General features: G+C 46.2%; 1 protein-coding gene across 1 annotated transcript; it reads left to right on the top strand.

The window, feature by feature from the left end:
* The first annotated feature begins 7,431 nt into the window (after window positions 1-7,431).
* On the top strand, window positions 7,432-10,978 carry LOC139272743 (zinc finger protein 84-like). The gene is made up of 2 exons (XM_070888848.1): window positions 7,432-7,650; window positions 9,133-10,978. Exon 2 carries the CDS (start codon window positions 9,194-9,196, stop codon window positions 10,697-10,699), a length of 1,506 nt encoding a protein of 501 aa, XP_070744949.1. The 5' UTR covers window positions 7,432-7,650; window positions 9,133-9,193; the 3' UTR covers window positions 10,700-10,978.
* Window positions 10,979-12,370: the final 1,392 nt, after the last annotated feature.

The following is a 12,370-nucleotide window of genomic DNA, read 5'->3' as shown; positions in this document are numbered from 1 at the left end:
TTCTGTGAGAAATGTAGAGATGTGAAAGAAGGGAGGAAATGAAGTTTATGCAGGAACATAAGAAATAGGACAGTGCAAGGCCATTTGTCCCCTCGAGTTTGTTCCGCCATTTAATAAGATCATGGCTGATCTGATCATGAGCTCAGCTCCACTTCCCTCCTTGCTCCCCATAATCCTTAATTCCTTTATTGTTCAAAAATCTGTCTATCCCCACCTTAAATATATTCAATAACCCAGCCTCCAGCTCTCTTTGGGGCAGAGAATTCCACAGATATACGACCCTCTGAGAGAAGAACTTCCTCCTCATCTCAGTTCTAAATGGGCGACCCATTATTCTGAAACTATGCCCCCTAACTCGAGATTCCCCCATGAGTGGAAACATCCTCTCTGCATATACCTTGTCGAGCCCCCTTAGTTTCTTACATGTTTCAATAAGATCTCCTCTCGTTCTTCTGAACTCTAATGATTATAGGCCAAACCTGCTCAATCTTTCTTCAAACTCAACCCCTTCATCTCAGGAATAAAACTAGTGAACCTTCTCTGAACTCGGACAGAAGTTTCCTTGAATGAACAGTTTGTGAGGCTGTTTTGTGACTCATCTGCATGAGGTTAAAAAACATGAATTGGAAAAGGGCACACCCAGTTACACTTATATTGTCAAGAGTGGTTTCTAAGGTAATCACTATCTCCTGAGCCAAATATCATATTGACCACCCAACCACTAACTCCAAACCTAGGGTCCCCTGCGGTCATCCCCCTGCAAAACAGATACACCACTTTGGATACTGTTGAGGTGGATGACTCATCAAGGGAGAGTAGCAGCAGCCAAGTTCACGGCACCGTGGGTGGCTCTGCTGCACAGGAGGGCAGGAAAAAGATTGGGAGAGCTATTTTTGTAGGGGATTCTATTGTAAGGGAATAGATAGGTGTTTTTGCGCAATCGAGACTCCAGGTTTGCATGTTGCCACCCTGGTGCAAGGGTCAAGGATGTATCGGAGCAGCTGCAGGACATTTTGGAGGGGGTGGGTGAACAGCCAGTTGTCGTGGTGCATATAGGTACCAACGATATAGGTAAAAAAAAACGGGATGTGGTCCTACAAGATGAATTTCGGGAGCTAGGTGCTAAATTAAAAAGTAGAACCTCAAAGGTAGTAATCTCAGGATTGCTACCAGTGCCACATGCTAGTCAGAGTAGGAATCGCAGGATAGCTCAGATGAATATGTGGTTTGAGCAGTGGTGCAGAAGGGAGAGATTCAAATTCCTAGGACATTGGAAATGGTTCTGGAGGAGGTGGGACCAATACAAACCGGATGGTCTGCACCTGGGCAGGACCGGAACCAATGTCCTCAGGGGAGTGTTTACTGGTGCTGTTGGGGAGGGTTTAAACTAATATGGCAGGGGGATGGGAACCTATGCAGGGAGACAGGGAAGTAGAATGGGGGCAGAAGCAAAAGATAGAAAGAAGAAAAGTAAAAGTGGAGGGCAGAGAAACCCAAGGCAAAAAGCAAAAACGGCCACATTACAGCAAAATTCTAAAGGGGCAAAATGTGTTAAAAAGACAAGCTTGAAGGCTCTGTGCCTCAATGCGAGGAGTATTCATAATAAGGTGCATGAATTAACTGCGCAGATCGCTGTTAACAGATATGATGTAATTGGCATCACGGAAACATGGCTCCAGGGTGACCAAGGCTGGAAACACAACATCCAGGGATATCCAACATTCAGGAAGGATAGACAGAAAGGAAAAAGGTGGTGGGGTGGCATTGCTAGTTAAAGAGGAAATTAACGTAATAGTAAGGAAGGATATTAGCTTGGATGATGTGGAATCGGTATGGGTGGAGCTATGGAATACGAAAGGGCAGAAAATGCTAGTGGGAGTTGTGTACAGATCACCAAACAGTAGCAGTGAGGTTGGGGACAGCATCAAATAAGAAATTAAGGATGCATGCAATAAAAGTACAGCAGTTATTATGGGCAACTTTAATCTACATATTGATTGGGCTAACCAAACTGGTAGCAATACGATGGAGGAGGATTTCCTGGAGTATATTAGGGATGGCTTTCTAGACCAATATGTCGAGGAACCAACTAGAGTGCTGGCCATCCTAGACTGGCCGATGTGTAATGAGAAAGGACTAATTAGCAATCTTGTTGTGCAAGGCCCTTTGGGGAAGAGTGACCATAATATGGTAGAATTCTTTATTAAAATGGAGAGTGACACAGTTAATTCAGAGACTAGGGTCCTGAACTTAAGGAAAGGTAACTTCGATGGTATGAGATGTGAATTGGCTAGAATAGACTGGCGAATGATACTTAGGGTTGACGGTGGATAGGCAATGGCAAACATTTAAAGATCACATGGAAGAACTTCAACAATTGTACATCCCTGTCTGGAGTAAAAATAAAATGTGGAAGGCGGCTCAACCATGGCTAACAATGGAAATTAAGGATAATGTTAAATCCAAAGAAGAGGCATATTAATTGGCCAGAAAAAGCAGCAAACCTGAGGACTGGGAGAATTTTATAACTCAGCAGAGGAGGACAAAGGGTTTAAATAAAGTATGAGAGGAAGCTTGCTAGAAACATAAAAACTGACTGTAAAAGCTTCTATAGATATGTGAAGAGAAAAAGATTAGTGAAGACAAACGTAGGTCCCTTGCAGTCAGATTCAGTTGAATTTATAATGGGGAACAAAGAAATGGCGGACTAGTTGAACAAATACTTTGGTTCTGTCTTCACGAAGGAACTCACAAATAACCTTCCGGAAATACTAGGGGACCGAGGGTCTAGTGAGAAGGAGGAACTGAAGGAAATCTTTATTCAGCGGGAAATTGATGGGATTGAAGGCCGATAAATCCCCGGGGCCTGATAGTCTGCATCCCAGAGTACTTAAGGAAGTGGCCATAGAAATAGTGGATGCATTGGTGATCATTTTTCAATAGTCTATCGACTCTGGATTAGTTCCTATGGACTGGAGGTTAGCTAATGTAACACCACTTTTTAAGAAAGGAGGGAGAGAGAAAATGGGTAATTATAGACTGGTTAGCCTGACATCAGTAGTTGGGAAAATGTTGGAATCAATTATTAAAGTTGAAATAGCAGCGCATTTCGAAAGCAGTGACAGGATCGGTCCAAGTCAACATGGATTTATGAAAGGGAAATCATTCATGACAAATCTTCGAGAATTTTTTGAGGATGTAACTGGTAGAGTGGACAAGGGAGAACCAGTGGATGTGGTGTATTTGGACTTTCAAAAGGCTTTTGACAAGGTCCCACACAAGAGATTGGTGTGCAAAATTAAAGCACATGGTATTGTGGGTAATGTACTGATGTGGATAGAGAACTGGTTGGCAGACAAGAAGCAGAGAGTCGGGATAAATGGGTCCTTTTCAGAATGACAGGCAGTGACGAGTGGGGTGCCGCAGGGTTCAGTGCTGGGACCCCAGCTATTTACAATATACATTAATGATTTAGATGAAAGAATTGAGTGTAATATCTCCAAGTTTGCAGATGAAACTAACCTGGGTGGTGGTGTGAGCTGTGAGGGGGATGCTAAGAGGCTGTAGGGTGTCTTGAATAGGTTAAGTGAGTGGGCAAACGCATGGCAGATGCAGTATAATGTGGATAAATGTGAGGTTATCCACTTTGGTGGCAAAAACACAAAGGCAGAATATTATCTGAATGGCAGCAGATTAGGAAAAGGGGAGGTGCAACGAGACCTGTGTGTCATGGTACATGAGTCATTGAAAGTTGGCATGCAAGTACAGCAGGTGGTTAAGAAGGCAAATGGTATGTTGGCCTTTAGAGCTAGGGGATTTGAGTATAGGAGCAGGGAGGACCTACTGCAGTTGTACGAGGCCTCACCTGGAATATTTTATTCAGTTTTGTTCTCCTAATCTGAGGAAGGACATTCTTGCTATTGAGGGAGAGAAGCGAAGTTTCATCAGACTGATTCCCTGGATGACAGGACTGACATATGAGGAGAGACTGGATCGACTGGGCCTGTATTATCTGGAGTTTAGAAGGATGAGAGGGGATCTCATAGAAACATATAAAATTCTGACGGGACTGGACAGGTTAGATGCAGGAAGAATTTTTCCGATGTTGGGGAAATCCAGAACCAGGGGACATAGTCTAAGGATAAGATGCAAACCATTTAGGACTGAGATGAGGAGAAACTTTTTCACTCAGAGAGTTGTTAACCTGTGGAATTCCCTGCCACAGAGAGTTGTTGATGGCAGTTCATTGGATATATTCAAGAGGGAGTTAGATATGGCCCTTATGGCTAAAGGGATCAAGGGGTATGGAGAGAAAGCAGGAAAGGGGTACTGAAGTGAATGATCAGCCATGATCTTATTGAATGGTGGTGCAGGCTCGAAGGGCCGAATGGGCAACTCCTGCACCTTTTTTCTATGTTTCTATGTTTGGAATAAATAACCACAAAGCACAACCACCAACCCATAAACCTACACGCAAACCCCAGCCCATAACCAAGGATTGTTGACAGGGATCAGTGGAGGAGATGACGAACTGATAAAATAAGTATTTAAGCAATTATCTTGATGCAAGATATACTGCAACGTATGTTATTAACATGGAAGTATATGAACAAAACCATCAAAATCAGCGAAGACAAGTACAAAGATCAGAACATTTCTAAAGTTATCACATGCAGAAACCATGTTCAAAAAGCCTTAAACAATACACAAAATAAAAGATTTCCAGTTCTTTCAAGGTATGCAAGATAATTCTTTCAAAATTGCAAAGTGCTGCAGTACAGCGCGACCTGGGGGTACTTGTGCATGAAACACAAAAGGTTAATATGCAGGTACAGCAAGTGATCAGAAAGGCCAATGATATCTTGGTCTTTATTGCAAAGGGGATGGAATATAAAAGCAGGGAAGTCTTGCTACAGCTATACAAGGTATTGGTGAGGCCACACCTGGAATACTGTGTGCAGTATTGGTTTCCATATTTACGAAAGGATATACTTGCTTTGGAGGAAGTTCAGAAAAGGTTCTCTAGGTTGATTCCAGAGATGAGGGGGCTGACTTTTGAGGAAAGGTTGAGTAAGTTGGGCCTCTACTCATTGGAATTCAGAAGAATGAGAGGTGTTCTTATTGAAACATATAAGATTATGAGGGAGCTTGACAAGGTGGATGCAGAGAGGATGTTTCCACTGATGGGGGAGACTAGAACTGGAGGGCATGATCTTAAAATAATGGGCCACCCATTTAAAACAGAGCTGAGGAGAAATTTCTTCTCTCAGAGGGTTGTAAATCTGTGGAATTCACTGCCTCAGGGAGCTGTGGAAGCTGGGTCATTGAATAAATGTAAGACATAGATAGACAATTTCTTAACCGATAAGGGAATAAGGGGTTATGGGTAGCAGACAGGGAAGTGGACTTGAGTCCATGATCAGATCAGCCATGATCGTATTAAGTGGCAGAACAGGCTCGAGGGGCCATGTGACCTATTCCTGCTCCTTTTTCTTATGTTCTTATATTCTTTCAAGGTATTCAACTGCCCAGGAATGTCCTGTCCTCAAAAAGCAGGACAAATCCAATCCGACCAATTACCATCCCATCAGTCTACTCTCAATCATCAGCAAAGTGATGGAAAGAGTCGCCAACAGTGCTATCAAGCGGCACTTACTCACCAATAAACTGTTCACTGATGACCAGTTTGGTTTCCACCAGGATCACTAGGCTTAGACCTCATCACAGCCTTGGTCCAAACAGGGACAAAAGAGCTGAATTCCAGAGGTGAGGTGAGAGTGACTGCCCTCAACATCAAGGCAGCATTTGGCCGAGTGTGGCATCAAGGAGCTCTAGTAAAACTGAAGTAAATGGGAATCAGGGAGAAAATGCTCCGCTGGTTGGAGTCATATCTCGCACAAAGAAATATGGTTGTTGTGGTCACAGCCCCAGGACATCCCTGCAGGAGTTCCTCAGGGCAGTGTCCTAGGCCAAGCCATCTTCAGTTGCTTCATCAATTACCTTCCTTCCATCATAAGGACAGAAGTGAGGATGTTTGCAGATGACTGCACAGTGTTCAGTTCCATTCACAACTCCTCAGATAATGGAGCAGTCCATTCCCGCATATAGCAAGACCAGGACAACATTCAGGCTTAGGCTGATAAATGGCAAGTAACATTCGTGCCACATATGCGCCAGGCAATGACCATCTCCAACAAGTGAGAGTCCATCCACCGACCTTTAAAATTTAATGGCATTACCATCGCCAAATCTCCTACATCAACATCCTTGGGCTCACCATTGATCAGAAATGTAACCGGACCAGCCACATAAATATTGTGGTAGAAAAAGCAGGTCAGAAGCTGGATATTTTGCTGCAAGTGTCTCACCACCTGACTCCCCAAAGCCTTTGCACGATCTACAAGGCACAAGTCAGGAGTGTGATGGAATACTCTCCATTTGCCTAGATGAGTGCACCTCCCAAAACACTCAAGAAGCCCGACACTATCCAGAACAAACCAGCCTGCTTGATTGAAAACCCATCCACCACCTTAAAAATCCACTCACTCCACCACCAGCATACTGAAGCTCTAGTGTGTACAATCTATAAGATGCACTGCAGCAACTCGCAAGGCTTTTTCGACAGCACCTCCCAACCCACAACCTCTACCACCTAGAAGGACAAGGGCAGCAGGCACATGGGAACCGCACCACCTCCACATTCCCCTCCAAGTCACACTCCATCCTGATTTGGAAGCATATCGCCATTACTTCATCGTCACTGAATCAAAATCCTGGAACTCCCTCCGTAACAGCACTGTGGGAGCACCATTACTACATAGACTGCAGCGGTTCAAGAAGGTGGCTCAGCACCATCTTCACAAGGGCAATTAGGGATGGTCAATAAATGCTGGCCTTACCTGTGTCACCCACATCATGTGAGCGAAATAAAAAAAGGGTTGGTTGAAAGAAACGTCAGATGAGTGTAAGGTGAGACACTCCAGTTCAGTCTATGACAACCACAAGAACAAGCTTGGGATTTGATGTGGTAGAAGATGAACTGGATTTGGAGTGAAATAATCTAGAGTAAGAAAAGGCCTAAAATGGAACAGTCGGTAACAGACCATTAATGAGTCTCCTCTTATTATGGAGAAATCGAAAATTCGATATTGTGTTTTAAAAAAAAAGCTAATTTATTAAATATTTATACAGAATATTAATCTCCAGCCCAGGTATAGTGTTTATTAAGATCAGCAGAAACAAACTATAACTGCCAGAATGAACATGGTTTAGTGCCCATTGCAATCCCAGTAAATCGGGTTGTATTTACTAAAGTGGCCTTTCCATGGCGGGGCTTTCAGCCAGCATTCACCATGGGGAAGTATATTCCGCACCCAGGGTCCCAGAGCGCAGGCGCGGAACCTGGCTAGGTTTGGAGCATGCGCGGAGCATGTAATGGCGGAGAGTACACGGTGAACATCTGTTCCGCACAATGGCTCAGTTTCATCCGGACGAACGGAAGTAATGGACCAGCGGGTAGTCGGAGAGGATTCATAAACAACTGGTGCCCGCTGAAAACCCGGATAAAAACTTGAATAGCGCTGTTTGCAGCTTCGGGGCTTTTTCCAGGTCATAGGCCCAGAATAACGGCGGCCACCTTTGTATAGGAAGGCAAGTTCAGTACTCCGTCATTTTGATTCAGTGAATAGCAAAGCGCATGCGCGGCCATCTTGGTGCAGGAGCAACGTCAGTGTGTTTCCAACCAGGTCCTAGTGGGAAAAGCAAATATTAGTTATTTTATTCACACTCTCGACACATCTGATTTCTCACCATCTCACTTAAAGGCGCTGCTCAGTGCCAAGCTTATGGCTTACATCCCACACAGTTGTAGCAGAAAAGTCCCAGGCCTATACAATTCCAAGGTTAGAATCCCCATGTACAGTCCCAGGATTAGAATCTCCATGTACAGTCCCACGGTTAGAATCCCCATGTACATTCTCAGGATTAGAATCATCTAGTGCGAGCGTGCCCTCAGCAACACCGAGTGCAGCTCTCGGGTCCCGGGCAGCACTGAATGTGGCTCTCGGGCCCTGAGTCAGAGCTGCCGGGCCCGGCACCAGCAAACCCCGGAGGGAGCGCCTCCCCCACACCATCATCATCATCATCATCATAGGCAGTCCCTCGGAATCGAGGAAGCCTTGCTTCCACTCTACAAATGAGTCCTTAGGTGGCTGAACAGTCCAATACGAGAGCCACAGTCTGTGTCACAGGTGGGACAGATAGTCGTTGAGGCAAAGGGAGAGTGGGACAGATTTGCCGCATGCTCTTTCCGCTGCCTGCGCTTGATTTCTGCATGCTCTTCGCAAATAGACTCGAGGTGCTCAACGCCCTCCCGGATGCACTTCCTCCACTAAGGGCGATCTTTGGCCAGGGTTTCCCAGGTGTCGGTAGGGATGTTGCACTTTTTCAGGGAGGCTTTGAGGGTGTCTTTGTAACGTTTCCTCTGCCCACCTTTGGCTCGTTTGCCGTGAAGGAGTTCCGAGTAGAGCGCTTGCTTTGGCAGTCTCTTGTCTGGCGTGCGGACAATGTGGTCTGCCCAACAGAGCTGATCAAGTCTGGTCAGTGCTTTAATGTTGGGGATGTTGGCCTGGTCGAGGACGCTAATGTTGGTGCATCGGCCCCCCCGGGGGATTTGTAGGATCCTGCGGAGGCACCGTTGGTGGTATTTCACTAGCGACTTGAGGTGTCTACTGTACATGGTCCATGTCTCTGAGGAAGCTCATGGTCTGTTGCCCATGAGTGCCAGATGCAGACGTCGGTCCCTGGCCTCCTGTGTGGGTCTGTTTGTTGCATCAGTTTGAGCTAGATGGAGAGGGGGGAGAAGCTGCTGGGTTTCACCCCCAGAACCTTTGGGCCCACTGGAACCAACAATTTCCCATGTGGGACTGTCAAGGGAGGTGGGTTCCCTTCCCTGAAGGACAGTAGTGAACCAGTTGGGTTTTTACGACAATCCGGCAGCTTTCATAGTCACTTTTTTCTGCTGACAGCTGCACAAATGACCAGATTCATTAAGCTCAATTTCACAACCTGACTTTGTGTTTTTGTGGGCTCTCTCTCACACTCCTTTTTTCATGTTTGAAATTCATTTTACAGGGTAGTAAAAGGGGAGGATTTGTCGACTGGAAGCTCAAACCAAACATCACATCAAGATCTGATGGAATTACTCGATTCATCAGGACCGGAATATCATCAGCCTTTGACCATGGAAGCAGAAGGCATCATTAATAGTGGGGAGAAACTGTACACGTGCTCTGTGTGTGGACAAGGCTTCAGTCGATCATCCACCCTGGAGAAACACAAGTGCAGTCACACTGGGGAGAAACCATGTAAATGTGGGGACTGTGGGAAACAATTCAACTACCTGTCCCAGCTGGATAGACATCGCCGAGGTCACACCGGGGAGAGGCCATTCACCTGCTCTGAGTGTGGGATGGGATTCACTCTATCATCCAACTTGCTGACTCACCAGCGCACTCACACCGGGGAGAGGCCGTTCACCTGCTCTGAGTGTGGGAAGGGATTCACTACATCATCCAACCTGCTGACTCATCAGCGCACTCACACTGGGGAGAGGCTGTTCACCTGCTCTGAGTGTGGAAAGGGATTCACTCAATCTACCCACCTGCTGACACACCAGCGAGTTCACACTGGGGAGAGGCCGTTCACCTGTTCCATGTGTGGGAAGGGATTCACTCAGTCATCCCACCTGCTGACACACCAGCGAGTTCACACCGGGGAGAGGCCGTTCACCTGCTCGGCGTGTGGGATGGGATTCACTCAGTCATCCCACCTGCTGAGACACCAGCGCAGTCACACTGAGGAGAAATGTTTTAAATGCTCTGACTGTGAGAAGAGTTTTAAAAGCAAACAGCAAATGCTGAGGCACCAGTGCACTCACACTGGGGAGAGGCTGTTCACCTGCTCTGAGTGTGGGATGGGATTCACTCAGGCATCCCACCTGCTGAGACACCAGGGAGTTCACACTGGGGAGAGGCCATTCACCTGCTCTGAGTGTGGGAAGGGATTCACTACCTCATCCCACCTGCTGTTACACCAGCGAATTCACACTGGGGAGAGGCCGTTCACTTGCACTAACTGTGGGATGGGATTCACTCAGGCACCCCACCTGCTTACACACCAGCGCGTTCACACTGGAGAGAGACCTTTTAAATGTTCTGACTGTGAGAAGAGTTTTAAAAGCAAACAGCACCTGCTCACACACCAGCACACTCACACTGGGGAGAGGCCATTCACCTGCTCCTACTGTGGGATGGGATTCACTCAGGCACCCCACCTGCTGAGACACCAGCACACTCACACTGGGGAGAGGTCATTCACCTGCTCTGACTGTGGGAAGGGATTCACTCAATCATCCGACTTGCTGCGACACCAGCGAGTTCACACTGGGGAGAGGTCATTCACCTGCTCTGTGTGTGGGAAGAGATTCCCTCAGTCATCCAACCTGCTGAGACACCAGCGAGTTCACACTGGGGAGAGACCTTTTAAATGTTCTGACTGTGAGAAGAGTTTTAAAAGCAAACAGCACCTGCTGCGACATCAGCACACTCACACTGGGGAGAGGCTGTTCACCTGCTCCATGTGTGCGAAGGGATTCACTCGGTCATCCAACCTGCTGAGACACCAGCGAGTTCACAATTGACGCGGGGTTGAATTCTGCTGCTTTGTTGCTGTTAATCACATCCCGGACTAAATCGTGTTCAATCTGACAGTTGGGGTTTATAACTCCTGTAACGCTGATAATAAACTCCAGCCCAGTTACAGGAGTTAATATCTGGGATACAGACAAATAAATTAGTGTTGCTTTCAACACATTGCCATAGATTTTTGTCTCTCCCACCTGAGTGTTTAGCGTCACCTGGCTGGAGCTCAGACAGAACAATCTGGGAGAGGATCATATGTGGGGAACAGAACTTCAGCCTGGACACAATCCTTCAGGGCCACACTGAGAGGGGCAAACTTCTCTTTGGTCTTTCTCATCTATCTTCACTGACAGCAAAGTCACCATGCGGCTTAATCTTGATGCGTGTAAGGTCCAGATGATATCCATCTAAGGATGTTTAAAGAGATGGGATGGGTGCTCTGTGAGCCCCTCACCCATATCTCCAACAGCTCGATAGAGTCATGGGTTGTTCCTTGAGATTGGAAGGTAGCACACGTCGTTCCCATTTTCCAAATTGGGGACAAATCTGAGCCAGGGAACTAACAGCCCGTCAATGTGACCTCGATCGCCGGGAAGATGCTTGAAGGGATCCTGAGAGATGCTGTTTTCAATCATGGGGCAAGGGAAGGGGCCATTACTGAAAACGGCTTCCTTAAAACAACGTCACCTCTTACAAACTAGCTTGAGTTTGTGAAGAAGTTGTTAGGTTGGTGGATGGGGGGAATCCGGTTGACATTACCTCCGGGGTGTCAAACTTATTTTCTATGGTGGACCTGATCAATATCCTGGCCACCTGGTGTGGGCCACATTCAGCAAAAGCCAATAACATAGGAATAAATGAAGATAAACTACATCGGAATTTACATTTAGATTTTATTTATTGCCGCTGCTCCCGATCCCTGGCACCTCTTAGCTTGAGCATTCATGAACTGACCCTGCTCAAACCATAACCACATGGATATTGGTGCATGGTTCTGCCTGTGACCACAAGGCTGTGTCACTATCACACACAGGAAGCGTTTCCTTGTTTCACATTTCCATACACACACCATCACTTCACACATCCTCTTTCTACACAATTGCAGCAGACGTGAACAAGGACAGATTTCATTACAGCATAGGTTACACTGGGAAAAATGTTCCATTACTAGCAAAATGCTGAGCAAACCAGCAGGACACTGGCATCTTAAACCAGGTTTGCAGGCGTGAAGCTCTATTCACATATTGAAGGTGGACAAGATGCGCTAAGTCCAGTAGCTGAAAGTGATTAACAGACTGGGTTTTGGGTTCAATGATCCTGGGCGTGTTACCAATACCAGCAAAATCGAAGCACATGGAATAAAAGCGACAGTGGCAGCATGGATATGTAATTGGCTAAGTGACACAAACAGAATAGTAGTGAATGGTTGTTTTTCAGACGGGAGGAAGTGGTGTTCCCCAAGGGTCGGGACTAGGGCCACTGCTTTCCTTGATCTATGTACAGGGCACAATTTCCAAATTTGCTGATGACTCAAAACTTATAAATTTAGTGAACAGTGAGGAGGGTAATGATGGACTTCAGAGAGACATAGAGAGGCTGGTGAAATGGGCAGACATGTGGCAAATGTAATTTATCGCCGAAAATTTCGAAGTGATACATTTTGGAAGAAA

Source organism: Pristiophorus japonicus, chromosome 9 (assembly GCF_044704955.1).
Source record: "Pristiophorus japonicus isolate sPriJap1 chromosome 9, sPriJap1.hap1, whole genome shotgun sequence".
In the NCBI taxonomy this organism is placed as follows: domain Eukaryota; kingdom Metazoa; phylum Chordata; class Chondrichthyes; family Pristiophoridae; genus Pristiophorus; species Pristiophorus japonicus.
Note: the sequence above shows the minus strand (reverse complement) of the source record. Positions and strands in the feature narration are given on the sequence as shown.